At 39.9% G+C, this 27939-nt stretch overlaps 1 protein-coding gene across 1 annotated transcript in view; it reads right to left on the bottom strand.

The window, feature by feature from the left end:
- Nucleotides 1-27939, bottom strand: part of NYAP2 (neuronal tyrosine-phosphorylated phosphoinositide-3-kinase adaptor 2) — a 123775-nt gene that overhangs the window by 19530 nt on the left and 76306 nt on the right. The window contains exons 4-5 of the mRNA XM_053952000.1: nucleotides 12528-12737; nucleotides 4524-4627 (exon numbers count right to left, since the gene is read on the bottom strand). Of these exons, the coding sequence (XP_053807975.1) occupies nucleotides 4524-4627; nucleotides 12528-12737 (314 nt within the window). The remainder of the gene's footprint in view (nucleotides 1-4523; nucleotides 4628-12527; nucleotides 12738-27939) is intronic.

Raw genomic sequence — 27939 nt, forward strand, 5'->3', positions numbered from 1 at the left:
TTTATATGATCTCTTTTTTTCTTAAAATGGAAATGAGTGGGATTTTTCTGTGCTGAAGACTTTCAGAGAGGCATGGCAGTGATAGAGAAGATTTTATGTACATTGAAACTCTGGATGCAAGATGTTCTGCTCTCCAGCAGAGGGACTTCCATAGCCTGCTTGAAACGTTTTCTTCTTTTGTGACAGACATGCTCAGTGCACACATAGCCTGTGTGCCACGGGGATATCTGAGCTCATCGATGGAATGTAATCCTTTGTTACCCTGAGGTGAAGATGTGGAGAACCATAGGATGGCAGGGAAACATCATTGCATAGCAGTGATACCTGTGACTCCAAATCCTGCTTGCTTTACACAAGTGAACAGCTTTGCTCACTGTGGTTGTACCGTGGCAGGACAGCATTTTCCACTGCAGGGTGAAACCCCTGACCATGCCAGCTACAGAAATCTCAGGCCCCGGCACAGAGGTTCCAGCAAAATGGGTGAGGAGTTATTTACTGGGGCAACTGGGGACCTTGTTTATTGTACTTCATAAGCCTAACAAAGTGGTTAAATTCTGCTGTTCTCTGTCCACTTAGATGGCTACAAAAGACAGTTACTTGTTTTCATTTCCATATAAAGGCCAAATACAGATGGACTTTTACTATCTCTAATATTATTCACACACTTCTTTTCTCGAAGATATAACTTGTTTTACTTTCTATAACATTTCTCCATTCCCTATAACTTTCTGTGAACAATGTCATACCTCTATAGAATGAATGAGAATGAGAATCACTTAGGTTGAAAAATGCCTTTAACCCAGCACTGAAAAGCCCTCTACTAAACCATGTCTCCAGGTGCCACATCTCCATGTCTTTTAAATATCTCCAAGGATGCTAGAATGGACTCTTCCACTTGCCAGGGCAGCCTGTTCTGTTGCTTGACAACTCTTTCTGTGAAGAAACTTTTTTCTAATATAAGCACATGTCATTATGTTCTCTCGACCACCCAAAAAGAGGATGGAGATTCTCCTTAGACTTCCTTTTCCTGCCAATGTATCTATAGAAACATTTTTTATTGTCTTTTATGACAGGAGACAGATTAAGTGCTGGTCAGGATTTGGCCCTTCTAATTTTCTCCCTCCATAACCTCATGACACCCTTGTCCTCCTGAGTTGCCTGTCCTTTCTTCCAACTTTCACATACTCTCTCTTTTCCTGAGTCCCAGCAAAAACCTTGTTTAGACAGTCTGGTCATCTTCCCTGCTGGTTTGTCTTTTGGCAAACTTGAGGATAGCCTGCTTCTGCATGTTTAACATTTCCTTCTTTCCTTTCTTTACAAGACAATTCATCCTATCTAGAATACTTCTCTGCTACTTACACCCCTCTCTGTAGGATATTTTTATTTAGATATGCATTTAGGAAATACAGTATGTGGCACTTTTGTTGCTCAAAAATATTCTATGCTTCTGCCATTATTACAGTTCTAAGCTCCCCATCTGACTTCCTCTGCTACTTCCTTAATTTCTTAAACTTTGTCCTTTCACAATCAATAACTTCAGTTCCAGGATAAACTTACATTTATCTTTCAGTTTAAATTGAGATAATTTGAGACTTCATCCAAGGTTGCTTCATGCAACCAACACCTTCCAAATGCCCTCACCATTTTCCCAGAACTAAGGACAGAAGGCAGGCTCTCAGTCTGGCTCAGCATTTTGGTAAATGCTGGCTGCCCCTACACTACAGAATTTTTAGTGTTCTCCATCAGAGACCAGCCACATAATTAATCTCTGCTCATAAGCCCTTTCTTCTTATTTTAGGTGACCCCTCTACTGCTTCCCATCAATATACCATAGATGTATTCTGTGAACACTAACTGGTTAATCCTCACAATTCCTACATCAATAAGCAAACAAGAAATGAGAAAATAAGGCATAGGGGAGTCAAATGACAATAGTTACATAATTACCTAATATATGATTGGAATTATAATATGGGTTTCCTTAGATCAGATCTATTTTAAATTAATAAGCATGGTCACCACTTCTTTGAACAATTGTATTAAAAATTATGGGTTTTGAGAACTCAGTTGCAAATTTGTCTTTTTTTTCCAAATTAAGCATTTTGAAAACCACAAGTCTGGGATCCATGAAGATTTGAGAAAACCAATTAACAGTAATCTGCCCTTTCCCAGATCTTATATTCCTGTTTGAATATTAGCTGTGCCCATCTGATCAACAAAGAGAGGAATAATACAATACATTTTAATCTTTTGGAAAGTCTAATTTGCTCATTATGATATTGTTAAGGAAAGTAGTATCAATACAGTCAATAGCCACAGCACACAAAAATAGTTACCCTGTATGCCACAATCCAGCAGATTGAGAATGGGCTAACAGCCCAGCTGCTGGAGACACATTTCACCCATCAAGCACATTAAGATAGAATAGGTGTTGAAAGAACAATCAATGTTTGTATCTGCCATGGAGATAGGACTTGTCATTCCTCTGAAATCAGGGTCAAATCCACACCTTTAAAAGTTATGCTATCATAGTAAATGGCAACATAATAGAGGGACAGTAAGAGATTGTCAGCTGGAAGGGAAGATTTAGGGAGAGAAAGCTTGTACTAGTTTTTCTTGTTTTTCATGAAGTCATGACCGTACCATACATTATTCAATTAACAAGATCACCCTCCTACAGTCACTTGAAAATTCTTCTTATCATCTTTGTTCCTTTCTTCTGTATGAATTGAGGTGGATTTTTCCCTCCACAGTTTCAGTGAACCCTGGCTGCAGCTTCTAAGAGACTCATTATCTCTTCTATCACATCAGCGTCTGCTTTCAAGGCTTATTGTTTAGTTCTTAGTATAAACTGACAGGCTAAAATCCCTTCAAAACACCCAAGGTGCCTTTGCCACTGAGTAAACAGCAAAGCATCAGGAGTGCTGTGAAACCCATTTAATCAAAAATATATACTACATGAACACTGGGACACTGAAAACCTTTGGAAGTACAATTACCCTAATTTCTTCCTTAGATGAAGGAACACTTGATGTGTTATTTAAATGGGCCGTCGTTTTGAATCTCTATTATAGATTTGATTTGCTTATGTAAAATATGCTTTAGAAATGTGCAGGGTTCTCTCAGTCTTCATGTGTGGCAGCACTCAGAAGTAATACAATCATATCAGTTCATACAGGTTACAGAGCTTGGCTATCCAAATATAACCTTCCTAACAAGTTGCTGGCTGTCTGGAGTGAGTAAATCAACCTTACTCTTGTGGTCTTTGCTTTGGTCTAGACATTATTGAAGCAACTCACCAAGATGCAAACACAAATATGTGATTATTGCAAAGCAGTCCTCAGGGAGATTTCCACTCAAATCTCAGTGACATTCAATAGTATTTTGGGGACTAACTCCCTGAAAGCCAGACAAAAATTCTCAAAATAAGGGTGCCTGTGTGCACACACATATGCATGTGCACCTAAATCCATCTGTGCTCCTGTCTCCTTGTGCACATACACCCCGCACATACACACCAGTGATGCGGTGCCACAGTGCTTTGACAGAAGCCATTCACACGATGTTTAAGCAAAACCTCTTCTTTCAATTGCTACTCTCAGCTAGTTCTGTCAAATTAATAATACAGGTCTGTGCAACAAAATGTTACAATATCAGTATTAGCATATAAAATAAAGGTAAGTATAGGTTTCCCATGTCTTTATTTCTTTTCCATTTTCTCACTATTGGAGAAATTTGCCAAACCCAAACACTTTCATTTTTTCCTATGTGGCAGTTTTGTTTCTGATGATGACAAAAAAAGTATCTCTGTTTAAGATAAAAGGAGATGTTGCTCCTTTGATTAGGGTTTTTTTTTTTTTTTTTGGTTTTTTTTATTCCTAACAATGTACAATAAATATAACTACAGTGGACTATTTAATAGTCCTGTAAGCATTATATGGTCTATAGCTGAAGAGAGTCTAGCTGCCTCAACTAAACAAAATCACTTGCTGTAAGAGCAGTTTTCAGGACAGTGATAAATCACAGTGTAATACAATCATGCATTAAGCTCCAACCAGATGTGAGACTGGCACAAATATTAAAGTACAACTGGGCAGAAGTCAAGTATGTACAAGTCATTGAAAACATTGGTGTAAGTGCTCTAGACAAGACATTTAAAAGAAATTTACATAAAAACATAGATTAAATTTATCAAAGTTTGATAAATTTTAAGACAGTAAAAAAGTACAGAAAGCATGAAAAAATAAAAAACCCAGCCAGTTCATACTGTACAGTTTTACTACATTTATATTACAGAATGAAGACAGAAAAAGATACAAGGAATTAAGAGCAAAGAAAATTCTGCTGGCTGTGGCCAGTGGAATTTCATTGCCAATGAGAGATGCGCACTCACAGATGCACGCACAGAAAACAAAGACATAAACCAAAAAACTCATTTACTGGAACAAATGACAGACAGAGAGGTGGGAACATTTGGCATGTTGCAGCACATGGAGTCATTCCCGATTGGCTAACGATGGTACCTGGCTCGGCTGGAGGTCGCCGGGCTGCCTGAGCGGCGCCACCGACGGAGGAGGCACTCCTGACGTGGACGCGGACCGGCCCAACCGGCAACTGGATTTAGACTCTGGAAAGGAGAGAGCAGAGACACCTGTGAGCAGGAGCAGGGTACTGCTGCAGCAAGCTGAAACACCGTGGATCCAGGATTCCCTTGAAATGGAGACTCCAGCCTTGCTAACGAGTTAAAGTCTTGGACATATGGCTGAATCATGAGCAGAGGTTGAGATCAGAAGAGGGATTCAGGTAGGACTTGTGCCATGTTCTGGCCTCTTGGCTCTAGCATCTCCGAAGGATAGAGCATAAAACAGCAGATAGGAAGAATACAAAAGAAGCATTCCTGTTTCCCCACTCCCCTGCTCCCCAGCACCTTTTCTACTCCTCATGCAATACAGCAGTGCTTAAGGGAGTTACAGAGGATTCTGGTTTCACCTCTCCATCCCAGAGCTGAGGGACATGAGAGCCCAAAGACTGGCTGTACTGAAGGAAAGCGTGAAATGCCAGAAAATTAAGGAGGAGGTATGTAAAAGGGGTGAGGATACTGTCACACTTGGGGATTTGGAATGACACGAAAAATACTTGGGAATCTCACGTCAGTGGCAATGAATTGAGAGACATAAAGTAGGAAGAAGAGACAAATCAAAACGTCAGCAGTGGCAAAGCCAGTTGCCCAGAATCAAGGTGATAACAGAAGCAACGTTTGCCTTGAGAGAAAGCTCCATGTCAGAGAAGAACTTCACAAAAATGACACAGTTGTTTGATTTTCCTTCTGCTGTTTTATATGGAGTTATTTCTGAGAAGGCTTCCCATTGATTTCCAGCACAGGTCACTATTGTACACACTGACACGAGGTGACCATGCAGTTCAGGAGGCCTGGATGAAGGTTTTTATATTGAAGCCGTGCTGACACCCATGTGCTACCCCAGAGTTCAGCTGGTCTGGAGGAAACTGTCTTATCCTGAAAAAAGGATCTGCCTGTTTCTGCCCAAGAAATATTTTTATCCTTACATTTCCTTTATATGGCTGAGGAAGCACCTCTCAGTCTATGGCTCTGCTCAGATAAATGTGCTCATTCTCCTCATATTTCATAAACCTTCTTCCCCACCCTGCACCTGCTTTTTGTATTTAGTGGGCAAACACTGAAAATACTTGGACTCCCCAGACAGATTTGGTAAAATAACAGTCTCACTTTTCACATTGACAGTGCTGCTTTACCATGAATAACAAGTAATTACAATACCGTGCTTCATTACAATTTAAGGAATTTTTAGGTTGTTTTTAAATGAGGTTTGAAGAATTCCTCCTATTCAATTCCATGTTTTCTAGAAAAAAGGAAGGACCTATGCCTCATGCAGTTGTGGTTTAGCAAGTTTGTCTCTGAAGCACATATTTTACCTGTGTCTTCTGAAATTTATTTTGTCATGCTTCATTTATACAGCTGCTTTGTCTGTGTTTGTTTTACACTGACTTCTCTATTTTCTGTGTGGATTTCTAGTATCACCACTGGCCACTGGTTGGGCCACAGCTTGAAAGGAAGAAGATGCCTATCGCCAGCATGACCTTAAAATCATTTGGCACACATTGAAAACTTGAGGACAGCTGGCACATTACTCCACATACCAGCAACATGCTGAAATGGATTCTTCCACTCTCACTCATGCTTTCTCATTGTCACCTTCAATGCTGATTTTCCTCAGATATTTCAGAATTCAATAGGGCATGGAGAAGAGCTATCCACTTATGCTGGAGCACTTAGACCAATGAAAGCATCTGTATGGGTGAATATTCATCAACTAAATATTAATAGGTTAGTTAACATCCAGCTGGCTGAGCAGCAAAAATATTTATGCTGCTTGCCGAATGCATTATTGAATTCACTCTCTCCTAGTCAGTCTGTAAACACACCACGAGTCAGCACAGCCATAGGCACACAGAAACGAGCAGACTGGCCTCCTCCATAACCTTGCTTTTCTACACAGTCTGCTGGTTTGCTTTTTTTGGACTTGAGCAGTTACTCTGAAGGTTGATTAGGTTTGTTTTTGTTCTGATTTCACACTGTCTGTGTGCCAGATTTCTGACTGTTTCTTTCAGTAATATAGATATAATAATGGATCTCATTATTATTTCTCATCTCTCACCTCCTGGAATTTTGCTGGGGTTTCAGAAAGGGCAAGAATTGGGGTTTTTTTTCAGTTGTTTTTCTTTACTGCTAAGTAAAGATTCTGTTTCTGCTGTGACAAGCAGAATCAGACACTCAGCACATAAAAAACTCCAAGACACTGTCTGACTATGCTTCTGAATTATTTTCTTTGCTTTAGGAAAGCAGAAAGAAGTGTCATAATTTCCAATTTGGATCTATGAGCAACAGCAAGAGATTACCATTTTCTTGCCAAAGAGACTCCTTTCATCTGGCATCAAAGAAATAAAACCTATCACACACAGATGAAATATTAGTTCCTTTATCTCCCTGTAATATATGTTATAGTATTAAGAAAACTATTGTGATTTCCATGGTGATCCTCACCAAAAGGTGCTTCAGACATGGCTCCATCCAGCTTTTGTGTCTCAGTGGCAATATTTTTAGACCAAATAAATACTGTATTCTACTGTAATTAGTGGTCTAAGTAACAGCACACCACTTTGGGGGAAAAATAGTCCATAAATGGTCTGTTCTTTAAGTGTTGTGCAACTCACTGTTCAGTATTGTGCAGCATGTTATTTTTCAGCTATGGGCAGCTTATTCACTCTACTGGGTCTATCCAGCTTTCCTATTTAATGCCAAGAATCTTAAAGGAAAAACTACTGCTAGCAAATATTAGGGGTGGTTTCTAGTGTTTAGAAATTCATGTTTATCTCTTGTGGATGATACTGAGACAGCTCAGTATTAACATCTGAAATGAGTAGTCTTGGACTTCTTGAGAAGTCCCCTTAGTGACAGTAATTCATGGTGTGGAGCTGAGTTCTGTCAGCCATCCTGACAGGCACATGGGGAAGGCTCTGTAGGCCTGGGGATACAGGGCATGTGAGCAGCCTTTAGAGATGCCCCTTGAAATCAATGGGCAGCATGAGGTCTGAATTCAGCAGATTCTTGGGGGCAGCCAGAAGGCTGTGAAGTATTATGCACAAAAATGTTCATAAAATTCACTTGGTGTATTTGGAAATTTAGCAGTATTATTTTGCACAGCTTCAAATGTCACATCTCTCACAGTGACATGATATGAAAAATGCACTGCAGGTCTCTGGGAGCCAGGTGCAGTGTAGTGCTAGGAGGGCAGAGTGAGCCAGTGGGTCTCAGTCCCCGCTTATGGCACCCACAGTGGCCACAACACTCAGTGGAGTGGGACCACAGCCCCTGACACCAAAGCCACAGACAAAATCTGCTGCAATGGGCCGAGCATCACTGCACTCTCGGGTTTAAACTCAGTCTTGACAGCACCAGGAGGGTTACACGTGGAAACAGCCAAGCATTTAGTTCCAAAGGGCAGCATTAGGGATGAGAATTTTAGGAGAGACTGTGCAACACAGAAATACAGGCTTTCCAAACACAAATAGGATTGCCTTAAAGTTGTGTATTTAATTATGTGTCTAAGCACTCATATAAATGGCTGCTTTTCCAAAACTGCAGGGGCTGCCAGCATGACTAAAGATGTAGAGTCTTGGCTGATTGTGTTTGGGGCACAGGGTGTTGTAGGATTTTCCTCAATAATGCACAGTGCTGAAATACCACAAGATTTTATGGAAATATTTCCAATCAGTTTTATACCAACGTGCTATGGCTTTCTATATTCTCCAGAAGTACAACAACTCTTCACGATTTTTATTTTTGGATCTTAATGGGAAGAGTTCTTTATTCATCCAAGGAAGCCTTCATTCTGCCTATCCTAATCTTAATTCAAAAAAATGCTCTGGCTGTCACTTACGTTGGAGAAGCTTCTTATCCTGTCACAGTCTCTTCTTTGCACATGAAAAGAGAAATATTGCTTATTTGCTACAGCTGCCAAGAAATGCGTTTTGAATTAAACAAGGCAATGTGACAGGCTGGGAGCAATCACATAAAAAAATAAAAAGAAGAAAAAGAAAGCATGTATACTGGAAAAATACATCACACCAAGTGTCTTCATACTGGCCTAAAAAGAGATGAGTAAGCTGAAATACAACTTGAAATTACGAAACTTTATGGTGCAATAAACTATATAGTATTATGCTAGCTAAAAAAAGCATTTAGTACTTTGCTATTGGTAGAAGCCAATTAGTGCTAAAATATCACAGCAGTACATCAAACTGAACAGTTTTCACAAGGGGAGCACTGAACATGTGGAACTCAGTGTTACCAGATATCCATAGGTCAAAAGTTTAGCAAGTCTCAAACCCAAGTCAGGTAATGAGCAAAACCATGTCTGAAAAAGAATCCTCTGTTTAGGTTTAGGGTATATTTTGCCGAAAGGTAAAAGCTATTAGTGGAATATACTTTGTATCCTGAAATATAGGTGTTTATTTTCTTTGTAAAGCTTTTCTCGTAGGATTGGCTGTCTTCGTTTGCTATTTCCTGGCTTCTTTGAAATACAAGTAAGTGTTTTGTATCTTTTTTCAGTTTTTTTTGTGTGTGTGTTTCTTACACCTAGGCAATATTTTTACTCCAGCCAGAACTGGTGTGATCCCACATCCTGGAGGTCCCACAGCAGGACCATGGGCACTGGTGGGATGCCCTCAGTGTGCAGCTCCCAGTACTGCTCATTTCATTACAGGTGACAGGCACTGCTTAGGAGGAGCCTGTGAGCAGAGAACGAATGACCAGTGCAGGCAAGCTCTGGGCCTCTTGGGCAGCAACCTGAAACCCCAGCATTAAGCTGCCTTCATGTGGAGAATCCTTGTGGGTTTAGGAGCACAGTGATACTGCCTGTGAGGAGAAAATGTAGGGGTTTATGGCATAGACCTGGCTGGCATGAACTGACATTTTGCCGATATTCCCCTTCTTACACCAATGGAAGCATCTTGTGCCTTGGGCTTTCCAGGCTTTGTCCCATTCCCAAATAGATGAACTTAAAATATTAATTGCTTTTGGAATTCAACAATGATGGCCAGTAATTCCAAAGAAGAATGGGCATTTCCTCCCTTCCTGATCACCTACAATCTTTTCAGATGGAATATTTATGGCTGACTGAGTGACAAGCTCGTGGCTATTCAAAACCAGGACACAACAGTTTCTGAGATTTTTAAGGCAGGGCAGTGCCTGTCTTCAGCAGCAGGTGGCAATGCAAAATGCTTCTTCGTTGCAGTTAGGAAAAAAGGCAGCAACATTCCAGAAAATACTCTTCAAGTCTCCTGGAGTGAAGTTATACAGATTCTGTATTACAGACTGTGTTTGGCTGTTCATTATAATTGCACTGACTTTCCTAAAAGTCAGCATGCCCCCAAATCACACTGCTTTCCATAAGAAATTATAGGATGCCAAGAAACAGAAAGTGCCCTTGACAAATTCAGTCACAGAACAATCAGGCACTAGAGACAGTGATAACTGTGTGCAGCTGACAGCCCAGGCTCTTTGAACAGAATGGACAGAAAGTTCAAGATTCTGCTTGGAGATGGCTCATTCTCCCTCTGATCTCACTAGTAGTCTCAGAGCTGGGGAGAACCCACCAAAAATCAGTGTTCTCACTCAGGTATTTGCCCAGGCCACCCCAGTTCCCAGCTCATCTGTGCTGGAGCAGAGCTGCCTGATAAGCACATGTGGGGAAGTCCATTCACACCTTTTCTCTTTTACAGCAGAGCAATTCAACCCCATTTTTAAAAATTTATTTCAATATTGCCCTAATAAATGGCTGTACCAGTGTGAACTAGGAGGCAGGTACCAAGGATATGTGGTGTTTCAAAGATATGTCTGCACAAAAAAAAAATCTTAGAAGTTGCCTTTTTTTCTGTTATCTATGATATTGCAAAGAAAGCAGCAGCAGTGATGACTGTACTGGGGACTGCCTCGATTTTATTTGAGGTAAATCTAAGTTCTAATTCCTAGTGCAGAATTACTTTATCTCCTTCACTCCAGAAAGCATTTGTATTCATATGAAAGTATTAAATCTCTCCTCTTGCATTCTGTTACAGTTTTAATTTAATTGCAGAGAATGAGCTGTTACAGTTCATGTACAAGTTCATTGAGGAGAACTGTGTACAGCATTCTCAATGCAGTGCCCACCAAGTAAAGGTAAAACATGCTGCTCAGGCAACAGCAAGAGACACAGGGGAAAAAATATCCAGGGCAGATGAGAGGCAATATTCATCAAATGAAATATTGTAAATCTGCAGGGAAAGAAAAGTCATAATCAGCTCTCAGATTTTAATCATAGAAAGGAGTCAAAATTCAGCCAAGAAAATAAAATTTTTCTTTGACAGTCCTAGCAATGTAAGACAAAGTCACAGTTAACTAAATCAAGGCATGATTCAACAACTATTACAGTTTGCTGATGCCAAATGGAGACTGAGGCCAACATGTTTTGTCTGCTTTTGGAGATCAATCAACTCTTTAAAATAAAACTGCTGCAGAAATGTTGGACAGCAATGTTATATTTTGCTAAGCACTTACTCTTCAATATTAACTTCTTCGCTACTGTGGTCCACAGTGTCATCTTGCAGAACTGAAAAGATTGGTAGCCACCTTTGGTCTAATTACTGATGTCCCAATACTTTAATGTGGTAGCTTTAAACCCATTCTTTAACCTGCATTAACACAGATGAGGGTCTAATGCACTGGGAACAGATTTTTTACCAAAAGCTATGAGTTTATCTGGAAAATTCCCACCTTCCAGGAAGCTTTATGAGAAGAGACAAGTAAGCAAATGGCAGTAGCACAAAAAGACCTGTGCTAGAGTCATAAGTTTTGCAGAAAAGTCACTTTCACTGCACCAGGAAGGACTGTTTGGGAGGTCTGTAGCAAGCAAAGCCAGACTACTTGATTGCTGCAAATGACATTTCACATCAGCAAAGATTCTTCAACTTATACACTGAGTTTCTTCAACTTATATACACTGTCATTTCCAGCAATTCAGGGACAATGTGAGTCCCATTATCACACAGGGAAGCAATGTTCTGGATGAGGTATGAGCATCTCTGCTCACTCAGCAGTTTAAACACTCCTTGCTGCCACTCAGTGCCCAGCAGATCTCTCAGGCAGGAATGATTTCTTGTCTGAGCAGCTCATTCGTGCTCTTATACTCACTGAACATTGACCATGAGGCTTCAGTACTAGATATGCCAACTGTCCTTAAAGGGGGCATTTCTCACAGTCCAGCTAATAAGCAATGAAGTTACTCTTTTATGAGAGCTGTCAAATCTCAAAAGTACCAATACAGTACTCATGCAAGGGCCACAAATATCTCTTTATAGATGTCTATTCATTTATCAGTTCCATTTGTCTTAGTCAATTTATAAACAAGACTGCATTATAATGCCATTGTTTATGGCAATTTATTATTTAATATGTAAACATTTTTGATTAATAAAATGAATAGGTGTTTATCTACGACTTCTGAAATCCATAGTCACTTTTCTAGAAATTTCTGTACAAGCAGAAAGCAAAGGCTGCCTGTGTCCTGTCACCATGCCCCTCAGTAAGACAGCCTTGCTTTTGCACATCGTATTTTTGTTGCTTTATGTGATACCTGAACCTATGAACATTTTCCTGAGGTACCATCCTAGGAGTGTCTTTGCCATAGTCAATGCCAGGTGGAATCCTTTACTTCTTTTAAAGTAGATGACTAGCATGTTTACATGCTTCTATTCTGTGCCACCATCCCAGCTGTTCCAGCACAGACCACAAGCACAGCACAAGCCTTATTAGCACAGCACTCAATGGGCAGGGCCAAATCTAGAAGATTTTTTGAAGTCTAAAGAATCTGGATGCTTCCTACACAATCTTTAGAGATTCTTCATCTCACAAGGAGCTTCATTAGATCTTCCCTGTGCTGTACTTGACGTACCTGAGCTGTTGCCTCCAGCCAGCATGGTTGGGCTGACAGAGGATCTCCCCAGCCTGCTGGACACCACAGGGGGGCCTGGAGTTCCATCCCATTCCTGAGCTTTCCCTGGCTCCCTGGAGGAAGCTGTCCCATGATGTCCTCTCTCTTTGTTTTCCAGCTTTGGTAGTGGTTCAGTGCTGTGACTTCTGATCTTCAGCTCATCTAGTGGTTCTATAAAATACACAAGTGCACATTTCATTACAGAGTAACTGCTAAGCATCCACATCATGCAATAATCTTTTGCAAAATACTCCATACATATCAATCATAAATTCTTTAAGGGCAGTTTATAGCATGGTTTTACCATCTAGGCCAAAACCCTGTAGTTTAGGTAGGTTTCAGTACACTTTTTAATTATTAAAAGCACACACCATGAAGCAGATGGATAAAATGTAATATTTCTGTTACAAATTTTATATGCCAGGAAAATAATCAGGAAAATGGTTCCCTACCAAATTGTGGTTTATTAACAATTTATAGAAATACTTGAAATCTTTTCAGCTGTCATTTCATTAGGAGCAAGTTCTTCTTCAGGCACTTTCTAAGGAAGCTCTCTCCTAAGGCAATATTGAGCAAGCAACACATCTGTACTTCTCATAAGCTCTAATAAAAGCACACAATCCACAAAACAAAAGAGCACAAATCCATTTTGGGTGTGCCCAGCACCATAACCTAGGGAAAGAAATTGCACTTGGTTGGAAAATCCTTGGAGTCACAAAATTTCTGCTTGCAACACCACAAGTCAATGAAAAGAGGAGCAATTCAAAACACAGTTGAATGATTTTTTCAAGTGAAGCTGTGATGTCTGCTTTCTTCATGGCTGGTGATTTTCTGTTCTTTTCTCAAGACCTCAATTTCTTTTCTTGCAGGTTGAACAATGCATGGAGAAAGAATTAATTCCTCTTCTTTCCCATCTGTAGCTGTGAAAAATTCACATGGAAAACTAGATACAGAAGAAACATTAGATTGCTCTTTAGTTGTAAGAGCTAATTACTGTGCTACTCAGTTATTCAATGCCCTGTTTACCTCATTTTGAAAAAAAAAGTCAGTTTGGAATTTTATATCTCAAACCCAAAGAGATCCTTACATGATACATTCAGTTCTAGTCACACAGATTTATTAATCAACCCCCTGATGTGCCTTAATTTCTGTATGTATCTACACTCTTGGAATCCACATTTGATAGAGATAACAATCTTCCCTTCAGCACTATGTCAAAAACTTTTAGGGGCATCAAGGGACTTTGGAAGGTTTGAGATAGCCAAGCAAAGAGGAAACGCCAGGAGCCATTGAGAGGCAGGAGATGGCAGCAGTTCCCTGAGGGGCTGAATGGTAGGGCAGGATTTACAGTCTGAGCTGCCACTTCCTCTCCCAGTCATCCCCGTGGCCAGGAACTGGGACTGTCCAACTGCTCAGATGATAAAGTCCCAGAAAAGGACCACATTCAAATCACTTTGATTTGCATGTGGCAAAATACAGACTGTTACCTGTGGTACAGCAAACAGGGGAAGATGCACAGCTAGATGGGTATCTGTGATAGGTAGAGACCCCACCTACGCACAACAGTGACAAAATCTGACATTATTTTGGGTTCTTTGACATTTCAGTCTGCAGATGACCTTAATGAGCAACAACACAGTCAGCCTGGGGTTTCCTCAGTGACACATCATACAGTAGATATGTAAAAATATCTAACTGGATATGCAGTGCAAGATGTAATCATTAGTGTATTTCCTTAATTACAATTGGTTAATAGTAAAATTTAATGTTGAGGATATCTTACCACAGCCTTTAAGTAGCAGCACTGCATGAGAAAATGATTAAATTACCCCAGGCTGGGAGTCATAAATAGGATTCCGTAACATTTTATGTGACAAAGACCTTCAAGACTCAAACCTCTTCCATGAACTTCTAGGTCACCTACCTATACTTTATGCATGCAAAAAGACACTGCAGTGAAAATCCAAAGTGTTTGTCTTCCCCAGCTGGTAACCCCAGTGGGGTACAAGGTTGAGTAACAGTCTGTATCAATATAACATGACATCTGCCCTTCAGGGACCTTTGCTAGGAAATGTCTGTGACACAGATCTGTCTGAGACTGCACAGAGAGACCTGCTAATATAAAGAGCTGTGCAAAGGGAGGGAGAGCCCAAATTATTACCGGGATTAGAACTGTTTCAGTGGACAGCATGGGGCTATCAAAAATACTGGTGTGTTTTTTCACATAACAGATTCATGCCATCATATGTGATTTTTTTTCTTCACACCAATAACATTCACTTCCATAAGAGACTACTTATCTGGGAAAAGGAAAGATAAAAACAAAGTTTCAAAATTGTTTGGAAATATACACAATCTTCTTTCCCACTAGTACAGGATGGTGTCTAGATTGCAGTTTATTCTTCACAGCAAAATGAAGAGAAAGCCAGAAGACTAGAATGTGTTTTTAGAACGTAAGAATTGGGCCCTCCAAGTGCCCTACCAAATTAATGCATAATTCAATAGAGTTAATTTATTATGTCATCCAGCTGCTTCTGGAAATGCTGTGAGTACCTTAGTGAAAACCTTCTCTGTGTGTGCCTCATTGACACTACTTGAACACCTCCCCTTGAAATTTCACACACATGCAGTCAGCCCTTGTCACAGTGCAAATGCTCTGGCTGAGTGTGTAGCTAAGGATTTATCTACTTCAGTTTACTTAACAAAGAAACATTTGTACTTGTTGCCTGATAAAGATTTGTGCATTCTTAGTTTTTACTGTCAGCTGAATCAAAGCACAGCTTTTGCAACCAGCTGGAAACTGTGGAACTATTCAGACTAAATAAAGATTTAGTTTATAGTCTAATTTTTTATAAGGTGCAGAAAATCAGTTTTCAGCTGGCTGTCTAGACTTTGTAAATTTACATTCCACTATCCTTTCTTGGGGATTTTCAGTTCACAGTTTATCTGAGAAGTAATATATCCTAAAAATGAAAAGCAGATTGAAACAGATTATAATGTCATGTAGCCCATCACAGGGCCTGAATCATTATTATTTGGTGATCATTATCAGTAACAATGATACACAGACAGAAAACATGTCAGTGTTTTATGTAGTTTTCTGTGATATTACTTTCCAGCTCACTTGTAAATACAGAAAAAAATGAAAAAGGAAATTATTGCCTCACTTTTACTCAAATATTTTGGGGAGAAGTTTAGAACAGTTTCAGCTTCTTTAATAAATGTCAATGAGAATCATACTCAAACTTAATTAAAATAAATTAAAAAATCACTCTGCTACTTCTTGGTTGACTGAAAGAGCACTTCAGTTCCAATGTGCCCAGGACAGCTCCAGAAATGCAGAAGGCTCCTCTACCATGTCTCAGCCCATCCCTGGCCCATTTGTTAACTGTGCCAGCCACTTGGATGTTTTTATCTTGTCGACTACTCCCTGCTGCAAATGTAGCACCACGGAGCAAGCGAAGTGGCACAAATGATTGTTCCTCATAGAGCACATTCCCTGCTCCAGGGTTTGGCTCCTGCAGCCTGGCACAAATGATTGTTCCTCATAGAGCACATTCCCTGCTCCAGGGTTTGGCTCCTGCAGCCTGGCACAAATGATTGTTCCTCATAGAGCACATTCCCTGCTCCAGGGTTTGGCTCCTGCAGCCTGGCACAAGGCCCTGGCAGAGGGCAGAACACACCTGTAGTTACCTGTGGGGCGGGGATATTATCTGAAACGCAAACCAGGATATTTTACACAGAGTAACCCTTTATAAAAGCTACAGCAGGACTTAAGTGGCTGCTTTATCCCTATTGATCCCATCCTGAAAACAGGAACTCTTACCTGTCACATTTATCTATGTATACCGAGACACAGCTGAAAGGTAACAGTCGCTGCTGCACAGCTCTTTTAAATTTTTTTTTTATTTGGGAAGTGCAGAAACATAGGTTGGCTCTAGGTTCTTTTGTGCTGTTAAAAACCTTAATTTGGGGGTGGGAAATACCAAAGCTCAGTATTGTGCTGGGAGCTCACTGAGTCATATGGTGGCTACCAGGAAAACCTTTTGCAGTCAAGTGCTACTTATTGAAAAGCTGAAATTATTATGGAAAGAATCTTTATTGTTCAATAATTCTTCCACCAAAATGGTACATAAAAATGTAAATTTCAAGAAATAATTCACTGCTTTAAATATTTATGGACACAGTTGGTTAAACTGCCATAAAGGCACTCAAGTGTTTCAAGCACTTTCAGCTGTTGTAGTATTTTAATATGTAAAGATATGCATTTTTCTTATTTATTTCACCTGAATCTCAGACTTTTCCATTTAAAGTATAAGATGGTTAAAATCTCCTATAAACTATATGTTTTACAGATAATTGACATGTTCAATCTCCCCTCTAGGAAAGGTCCCCTAATAGCTGTTCATTAGGCAAGGCTGGCACGTGAGCTGTGGTACTAGGAGACTTGAAAATGCTAAAGGAAGTGAGAAACAGAGTCAGTTGTAACTTGGACCTAAGAAAACTGAAATTACAGCTGCAAAAAACATCTTACCCAAATAGCTATCATTCAAATAAGTATAACTCTGTGGCCAGTCTGCCACTCTGTTCTTAAACACAAATTAATTTCAGGTCCAGGTGGCTTCTTAGTGCAATGTAAAGTGATAAAGGGCAGAACCTTTATTACTGCTTGGGGTTTGGGGGAAGAAAGAAAAGCAATTGTTTTAAGGAACTTAAAATAAGGATTGCTCTCTGCCAACTTTCTCAGCTGGGAGCTGAAATGTATAAGCTAATGCATACATCATTAATTTATTCCTTTTTTTTTCCTTTGTTTGTTATAAACCTAAATAAATAATATATCATTCTGGACAGAACTTGCATACTGAGGAAAGGAAATGGCCTAAAATTCATCAGTCACATACAGGTGCAAACAAAGTCATTCAGGATGGGGTTTAGATGTGAGCCAGAACTCCTGATCTCCTCCAGTCTGGACAGATCAGACCTCACCTGGTCTGACCAGGCATGGCCCTGGCTGAGGGAGCAGGAGCACAGAGCACCCCAAGGACACACCTGGAGGGGTGCAGGTGCAGGAGGAGACTGCAGCCAGCATGTGTGTGATGGTCAGTGCTGCCTGAGACATGGCCCAGGCACAGCTCCAGCAGTGCCCCTCCTGCCACTGCTGGCACCAGGGCAGCCTGTGCCCACCTGACTGACCCCTTCCACAGGCACTGCATGTAGAGCAATACTGAGCCTTCCAGAGAACCCCAGAGGTTCTTCTGTCTGCACCCTAGGGGTTTTTATTTGCCTTTACTACACATTTAAAATTAGAGCTGCCTTTTAATGGATTTCCTGATGTGCAGTGCTTTGTCTGAGCTGCACAGTTGTAAATTTATCCCAACCTCTCCCAAAGAAAAATAACCAGCTATTAACACCACATGCAAGAAACATGGATACTGCTCAGTGTTTCAGCCATTAAAAAAAAAAAGAGCATATTATGCTGTCAATGAAACCCATAACCTCATCTTTATTAACTATAGTGGTTTGTCTGTTCTGACTTCATTCACTTGCTAATTAAGCAGAAGTTTGCTTTGCATATCAATTTTTAATATCCCCTTTTTACAGTTAAGTGAGAGTTGCAGCAGCCAGCTTCAATTAAAAGCAACTCTGACCTAGTTCCATGCAAAATCAATAAAGAGCCTGAAATTCTCACAAACCATCTAACATTTAGGGAAGACATGGCTGAACTTCTTCTTGGTGTTGATGGAACACGTTTCTGTGAACAGTGTAGGGCTTTTTTTTGTTTTATGTGGTGAAATCCAGTGGAAATCACATCATCCTGCTACAGACAGCCAAGGGAGGGGAAGAGGGATTTCTGAGGAAAATGCATTTAGTTGATTTTCTGTGGCTGTCCCAAACCTGCTAAGTGTGCAATCCTGCTTAGGGAAACAAGACAGAAAAAGAAAAAGACACAGTACAGCTAACTGAAGACTAACAAAATAAGGGATAGATTTATAGCAAAAGATTTATACCATAGATTTATCAACCAAAGCTTTAGAATAAAAATATTCAATGAAAATTATGAAAGTTATAATCTGGTTGAAAAAACAGAATGGAATACTTTACGTTTCAATAAACTTCAGCTAGTGGCATTAGTCCCTTTAAAGACAAATTTTTTAAAATTCACCATTGTAGGACCTATTCAGCATTATTTGATGTCCTATAGTAAGAGTAAAAATCCTCTTGTATATTGATTGAAATAAAGGAAAACCTGTTTTTACTATTAAATAAGGAAAGACATTTCTCATCCCTGTAACTGTTAAAAAAATGTGTGGATATGGCACTTGAGGATATGATTTAATGTTGAAGATGGTGGTGGTGCTGGGCTGAAAGTTGTGGCTGTCTTAGAGGTCTGTTGCGCCCTTAATTCTATGATTCTATGATTGATCCAAGATGGTCATATTTTGGCATATATTACAGAAGTGATGACAATCACCTGTTTCCAACAGGGCCATCATTACTTCTTAATTATTCAGTCTGTGCTTGATCTTTTAATTGTGCCTGTTCTGCTGCAAATCATATCACAGCTCCATCATCTGACCAAAGAGGCCACATCTGGAAGATGTGCACTGTACAGATGCACTGCTAAAGCAAATAAAAGCAGTGTCCTGGGACTCTCAACATTGCATCAAATGGCAGACTATTAACAAGTTTTCTACTTAATTCAGACCAGATACATAATTAAGCAGAACACTTTATTATATGATATTCACTGCACTTTTCTTTCTTTATAATTTTCCTTTTAGACCTTGGAATGCTGGAAATTGGTGATGTGCACTTAGAAAAATCTTAACAGAAGCCTGTGTCCTCTGGTACCCTTTTGGGCAAAATCCTAATTACAACAAGTCAAAGGGAATTCTGTTATTGCCTTCAACAGAGCAAGGGTTTTCATTGCAGCAGTTATTAGCTGGGGCTAGCCAGCCATGCTGATTGATAGGAATGTATGGAATAGCTGATGATGGGGAGCTGCAAACATTTCTCTCACAAAGTCTGTGCACCCACATCTGCTGATAATCCAGGCTGTGCTTTCAATTAAAAAACTAAATGTGTGCACACACATTTCATCCCACAGGTGGGTATGAACAAGGTCTGTGACTGTTTGCAGCAGAGAGGATTTAAGTAGGAGAAGGAAGGAGCCTAGCCTGAAAAGTCTGAGTGTGGCAGGCTTGTGAAACTTTGGTTTCACTGCCATTAGCCTGGGGTTAATGTGCAACATGCATTGCATATCAGCACAGACTGCCATGCCCACCCTAAACTCTATAATGATCAAAGAAAACACTTCTAATGAAACCTGTAATGAAACTGTGAATATCAGTCTCTGTCAAGATGGCCCAACTGTTACCTGGCACTTGATTTGAAGGGATGGTACCTATCTCACTTAAAGGCTTTCCTTCTCAGCCCCATTCATTTCACCTCTCACTCATTCTAATTTTTAGAACCTGAATAACAGAAGGTTATTCAAGGGTGAACCCTTGATCTTTGAATGAGGACACAATGGTTTGATGGGTCCTGCAACACCCTAGCACAGTAAGGCAAGAAATCATAAGGCAAGAGTGAGCCAAAAGAGCTGAAGTATAGAGATATTTCAAGAAAAATGTTTTTGTAGAAAGTTCATGACCTTATGTTTCAAAGCTTCACTTCAAAAACATCAATCTTTCATGGAAGTCCTGACTATATTAAACATGTCAACATTCTTTCGTCAAGTTTTCTGCTGAAAAGCAGCCTTTGAACTCTTTCAGGAGTTCGAATGTAAGGTTTTTCCATTTTCTGAACACTTTAATTTCTTCTAAAGAGTATGTTTTTATCCAGATTCAGTAGTAAATGTTAGTCTGAAAATGAAGATATAGTAAAGGATATGGATTGTGGAAACTAGGGACAGAAACCCTCCCCTTTGTATGTGCACATAAAAATATAAATTTCAAAGTTGAAGTGAAAATGAATTATTTCCTGGCTATTTTGTCTATGACTTAACTAGCTGTACGAAAAACATTTTTATTAATGCATTTCTCTTTATTGGCTTCTTTAATGAATGAGAAAATTTGCCCTTCATTATTAGAACACACATGCCAATTGCACAGCTGCCTTTTATCCAGTATGTTACCTGTAAAAGAGGATCTTGACACTTCCTGGACACTGAACTCCTCTAAATTTTGCTGTCTCTTACAGAGCCAGGCACAAGCACCTAATGCTGCTTGCAGCCTCTGTGCCTAGCTCTAGGTCGGGATCCCAAGAAATTTTTGCTCTGCAAGTAAATGCTTAAGATTTCTCACTGTTACAGGATGAAACCTTTATGTCATTCTGGCTTTCTATCCATTTTAACAGAATTAATTAAATAATTAAATTAAATAAATAAATTAATTAAATAATTAAAGTGGTTCTCCCCACTTTCTAATTAGAGGTTTCATTTTGTGAACTGGTTTTATTCTTGCTAGAAAAGCAACTGTGAAGCCATGCCAGCACAGACTTCTGATATTGAGGAAACAAGTAGAATTGCAGATGGTCTCGTAACAGCTCTGGCTGATGCCTGTGCTTGCAAGGCCTTACAATTATTGCCTTCACAAGTGTGCTACTGTGGCTGGCAGGAGGCTCTCAGTGTTACAGCACATGCAAACTACATACAAATTACACAAACACTGCTGGAGCAGTAAACTAGCTAGAGTTTTCCTGGAAGAAGGTACTTTTTGAGTCATGAATTCAAATTCACACACAAAAATAAAGTAATTGCCATCTTCAGTAAAATTAAACACACAGCTTCTCTCTTTCAGATGAGTAGTTACAAGAACAATGGTTCTCCTTACTCATTCTTCAATGCCAGATAAAGTGCTAATTGCATGTTACTGTTTTAACAATAAAATAATTATTAGGAATGGATAATTCTATTCAAAGGAGTGAAAGGAATGTGAACTTTCATATCAAATTGAATGTAAAGGAACCTGATTTTTTAATATGCGTGATTATCCTCACAATTATTTCCTCAGTGTTCCTGTACTTTTCTCCTTATCTATACCTAGCATGTTTGTACACCCCAGCAATTTCATAGTTTGATATTTGAATCATTTACATATATAACCTAAATAAAACAATTTCTAACACTTAGATTTTTCTTATTACTGATAGAGTCTTGGAAGGTTGAGAGACAATTTCAGGGGAAGCATATCTGCCTTTCCTCTATTAAGAGCCCAAGACTCTTTATCAGAATATTATCTCTTCTCCCAGGCAACCAATGAAAGCAAATGAGGAAATGGCCTCAAACTGGACCAGGGGAACTTCAGGTTGGATATCAGGAAGAACTTCTTCACTGAGAGAGCTGTCAAACATTGGAACAGACTGCCCAGAGAAGAGATGGAGTCACCATCCCTGGAAGGGTTCAGGAAGTGAACAGTCTATGGTTTGTTTAGCAAGGCGGTGTTTGATCAAAGGTTGGCCAAACCCATCCTGAAGGTCTTTTCCAACCACAGTGACTCTATGGTAGATTAGATAATACACTGACAAAAATGTGCAGCATATCATGTGTTTATTCACTATTCAGTGTTTGTATTATTTAGTGCCAGTGTTTATATTATTCTAGAAGCCAAACTACACAGTGGTTTTGCAAGGAACAGCAGCCTAGGACAAAGAGAGGACCCTCTTGTCAATATTTGTAATGGAATCCCCTTCAGGGATCTTTGGATTGGGTCTTTAAGGATGGGATTTAAAAAATGAACTTGCTCAGGCAGAAACCAAATCACTCATGCCAAAAAAAAGTGTGTCCTTTTAAAATGGATATATAAACCATTCAGCCCAAGATATTGCCAGTGTTTTTACACAGATCAGTAAGGTAAAACAATTTTAAGAAATATAAAGAGGAGAAATCAGAGTCAGAGATATCAGGTTTCAGGAGTGAGGGAATAAACCATGTTCCTCCCTTTACTCCCCACAAAGTTCCCATCACCTTCTCTTAAATCACAGAGGTTCTACAGTTGTGTTGCTGTAAGAACATATAAGGCATTTAATTAAACCTTTTTCCTTGTAAAGATGCAATAACAGCAGCTCAAGAAATCATTGAATCAGTTTTCAGATCATAAGCTGGTGTGCAAAATTATTTAACAGTGACCTCAAGCAGCTCCTTTAGCTGTGATGCAGATATTCCAGTTAATGAAGAAAAAAATGTAAGTTTTGTTTGCAAAACTGTTTTTTTCTCTTGTGATTAATTCTGATGAAACTGTTATGTTCTGCTCTGTTTGAAATTGTGCAGTATTTCACCATCCTAAAGTTCACAGTCCTTGGTTTGGTGGTGGTGGTGTGGTCTGGGTGGTTTTGATTACTTCTAAACAACACTGGGATCTCCTCCCCTGTGATTTGGTTTAGGAGACTTAAATGCTATCTCTATACACTTGCCCGTGGAAAATGTCAAATGGGGTTCAAAGTGCTTTATGAACATTGTGCTTTACAATAAACACAGACCTTCCTACTAATAATCTCTAGCTTTACTTTTAGGACTTAACAAACAAAAAAGCACTTGAATCCTAATGCAAAGACAACTTGACTCTTAATTCAGAAAAAGATTCATTTCCAGGTCCAATGCTTGGTTATAAAGAGAAGTTCTGAAATAGCTGGCAGCTCGTGCTCTCAGGCCACTGGCACTGCCAGCCCAGCCGGCTTCATCCGATGTGTCTGTGCCAACTTCCTGAGCGGAGGAAACGTAAATAACCCTGCACCATTCTATTAAATTCTATTAAATCAAAGCACTTCCATTCCTATCCTCCCTCTTTCTCTTCCTTAGTTCTTTCACAACAGGACCTGATACCCTACACTAACACCACATCCCCTGAAAAAACCACAGTGGGAAATTTTAAGAAAATGTGTTTAGCAGTCTCGTTGAAGCCAATATATGCTTATGGAAAACATCACCAGATTAAGCATTTCTTGCCATTAAGATTGAGCACCCATAAGTTGGTCATAAATTGTTTGGTCCTGCTTGAAACAGAAAAGCAATAAACTCTCCAATTCAGCATCCTGCTGTATCACCGCACCATTTTGAATACAAGCTGTTCTAGTCACAAAGGACACATTTATTTTCTTGAAGCCAGAGACACAGATGGTATAAACTGGAGTACCTCTCCCAATTTCAAATAAAAAGTGGTGATTTATAAGTGCTGAGGATTTGGTCTAAAGGTCAAGATATTTCTCTGGCTTAGAAAGCTCTGTTCAGGGGAGTGGGGAAAATCAATGGCACTTAAAACTGAGAACCTATTATCATTATCCACGTCCTTAAGTGCAGCACATGTTCCTTTCCTTATTTACAATATAGTGAACTGGGTGCCAATAAGTGAATGTAAGGCATTTTTCACCCTCTATTTCTGACAACTTTCAGACATCTCACATCTTACTGTACATTAAACCTAAAAAGTATTTTTCATTTCTTTACCTGAAACCATCTTTTACTTGAAATATAACAGAAAGAGAATAACTTTATCTCTTTTTCACCCCTTACAAGTTTATTTCTTCTTCAGAAAAATAAATTTTATCAAGCAGTCAAGTAATATAAACAGAAGGAATAAATAAATCTGTATACATCAATCAGAGACAGCAGCTGTTTCCAGAAAAACCTGAGCAATTATTTATGAAATTATGTCTTCTTGAATGCTTCTGCATACTCTCAGAATCCCGGGAGGGCCTGATTTCCTGATGAGCCTGAATTGCTGAATTAGAAGATGAGACAATGCCATGGTACCAATTAGCAAAAGTATTGCGTATTGTCTCAAAATGCTTGTTTTCTGTTTTAATAACTGCATCTAACAGAGACATTCCTTCATCCTAAGCATGGACAAACATCCCACCATCAATGACTTGAATGACTAAATGCCCTTAAAATGGCCATACTCACTTTTGTGTGAGAGCAGCAAGACAGTAAACACCCAGCATGTATTTCAATCAAGGAACAGGTGTCCATTGATTTATCCATTGGAAACGAGTTCTTAAACCTGACATTACTCATGGTGCTGAGAAAGAATGGAATTACTGTCCTGCAATGCAAAATGGGGCAGGGATAGTGGAGCTGTGGCATGGAATAATCATGCTGGGAAGTGCAGGGTGCCACAGGGCTGCTGTGGGTGCCTCCACACGCTTCCCCTTTGCACCTTTGCTTTGCAGCTCACTGCTTCCCCTTTAGACTACACAAGCCCAGGTGAAATGATGTTTTCCTGCCTTTTGTGGGCTTAGCTGAAAGACCTTACTGACACATTATGATTTTTCTTTCCACTTACTGTCTGTGATTGCTAATTGGGGAACATATGTCACCTTCAACAAGAGTCTCCAGCTGGCTGGATTAGCTGATCAATCCCAAAATATTCCAGTGCACACCTTACTTTACTTACTGCTAGGGATCTCAGGACTACTGTGGAAGGACAACAGCAGGCATGGCTGAAGCAGCACTCAAGACCACTGAACTGCAAAGTGAATCTTGTTTTTCCTCAGAAATCTGGTTCCTGAAGGATGCTGACCATATCTGGTCATCCCCATGTGCACACTTCAGGCATTTTCAGTGCTGTCCCACAGCATGGCACAGCCCCCAACAGCCCTGTCCCCTAGGGGAGGACAGAGGTCCCCCAGGTGACCTCGGCAGATCATGACCTTTGTGGGTGCAGGTGTCCACAGTTCTTGCCCTACATATGCACTCACAAGGAGCACCTGCAGAAAGTAGTTCTGATGCTGCAGCTCCTTGGCTTGCTGATATCTTGGTAGGTCAGAATAGATGTAGCAACATAGCCCTCTTGGGGTTTGACTAAATGGAATTAACTGTGGTAAGATCATATCCTTCCAGGGGTGGATGAGTGTCATTCTCTTCAAAGCTGGTGTTCTCTTTACCTTTTCCTCTGGCACTTTCCCCTGCTCCCATGAAGTGTTTGCTTTCAGACCTACTTTCAGTACTGTCAAATGAGATGTGACTGTTTTGATCACCTCATTTAATCCCACACATATCATGGCTCATCAGATTACAAAATTTTACTATTAGGGAAATGGATGCTTCTTCAGTGGTGGAGAAATCAGTACACCTCTGGCTCAAAGGTTCAGGAATAACTGAAAAGCTGTAGCTGTCTCATTAGACTGAATATAACTTTCATATTGCATAGAATCAATTGCTACAACGCAGAAAAAGGAACAGAGAATTAGGCTGACATCCCTTTGGATAAAAGTATGGAAAAATATTAACCTAGAGGTTAGATATGAGGTAGGCATTCCAATTTTAGTCTCTAATGCTGACTCAGCTGTGCAGTAGTTGAGCAATGGATGTAATGAAGTATCTATAATGTTTTTTCTGGCCAGCCTCATCTTGCAGGCAAGCTTTTCCTCCTAGGAACAACAGAGGCTGAGCAGGTATACAAATGAGAAGGTATGCACACAATGCCATCCCAATATCACCCTCCTTCAGCCAACATTTCTCATCCTAACTCTGTCAGAACTACATCAACTGAAATCCTACCCTGTGCCCCCCATTCTGGACTTGATGCATGAAGACAGAGGTTAAATGGGCCTACATGGGGTGAATTTTCACTTGATGCATCTCCTAAACTCTGTTCTCCATCACACTGTTCTAACACAGAACCCAAAGCTGACTGAGAAACACAGAATGACCTGGATTAGAGGGGACCTTAAAGATCATCTAGTTTCAACCTCCCTGCCACAGGCAGGGATGCCATTCACTAGATCATGTTGCTCAGGGCTCCATCCAATCTGGCCTTGGACTGCCAAGGATGGGACATCCGATACTTCTCTGGGATTTCCAGCTTCTTGGAAAGCAGCAGCATAAAAAAAAACAAACAAAAAAACCCAAACAAACAAACAAACAAACAAAAACCAAAACAAAACAAAAAAAAAAAAACCAAAAAAACCCAAACAAACAAAAAAAAAAACAGGGAAAAAAATTCTACTCTAAACTCCTTTTCAACAACTGAGCTCCTCTCCTCACACTATTTGATATGTTTAGATTCTTAATTCAGTACCAGCCAGGAAAAGGAAATGTCAATAATTATCCCAATTTTCAATCACTATAACTGTTTTTTCAAAGTAGCACGTTCACAAATTTCCTCCCTTTATGTGACTAGAAGCTGAAGAGTGAAACTCCACATAGGCAAACACCAAAGCAGCTCTGAAGCCTTGCAGAGCAGCTTAGGAAAACAAAAACCTGAGCTGCATCACTTGTTCTGATCTCACACCTTGTGCTCATCCAGAGTCAGAGCACACAGCTGAGGTCACTGCTCTCTTGTGCAGTTCATTAGGGTGAATGTTTGCAATAATTGCTCAAAACTGGCACGAAGCTCCCAGGAAACTGTGAGGAAACAGAAACTTTAACAAATGGGAACAATCAATATACAGAAAGAAAGGCTAGTCCTGACAAGGATTTACAGGACCATCTCACAAAGAAAGCCTTGGAGCCACACACAGCCTGAAAGCCAGTGCAGTGCAGATGCACAGCAGCCTCTGCCCTGCTCTGTAGGACGTGGGGATGCCTTCAGGCACACGACTCCAGCGCTAGTTCCTCATGGAGTACAGCGTGTTTCTATGGTGCAGAAATGACAGAAGCAGCAAATACAACTCCAGAAAAGCTTCAGACCATTCCCTGCCTCTCCCTCCATAAATCCCTCTTTACTGAAGGACACGGGGAACACAAACACTCAGTTGCACATGGCAACAAAGGGACTGTGTGGTTCACACATCTGGATCGAGTGGCTGTCCTTCAACACCTGCCAACTGCTTCAGGAAAGGGCACAGTGCAGCAGCCCAAGGGCACCTTGTAGTGCTGGTACCCTTTAAATAGCTTCCCTCTAACCTCTCAGGATTGACATTGTATTTCACAGGGGTCTGTCAAGGGTTAAGGAACACTGCCATGGTATCCCACACAAATGCAGAAAGGATTAAGGAACAGTCAGTGAGAATTTGTATTATTTATCTTTTCCACCCTTTCACATTCTTCATGTTCTACACTTTTCTTCAGTTTTCTGCAGTGTTGTCTCCATCTTTTAACATTTTTTTGCATAATATTCTACCTTTTATTTTTCATTTCTGATTTGGCCTTACTATTTACTTTTCTTTATTATTTTCTCTCCACTTTCATGATTTGTCTGTAGTACATATTTAAAATGTTAAAAGCATACAAAAGGGTTTTTAGAAAACAGGACAATATGGATCAAGGTTTCTTTAACATATCAGATGAGTAGCCCAGCCTCCCCTGTCTATCACCATGTAAATCATGACATGTAAATGTGTCAGTCTGGTCAAATACCATGAGATTTGAACAGGAACCAATTTAGATTCTTTATGGTGGATCATTTCAATGTAGAATTAAAAGACATAAAAT

Source organism: Vidua chalybeata, chromosome 10, assembly GCF_026979565.1.
Source record: "Vidua chalybeata isolate OUT-0048 chromosome 10, bVidCha1 merged haplotype, whole genome shotgun sequence".
NCBI classification, from domain to species: domain Eukaryota; kingdom Metazoa; phylum Chordata; class Aves; order Passeriformes; family Viduidae; genus Vidua; species Vidua chalybeata.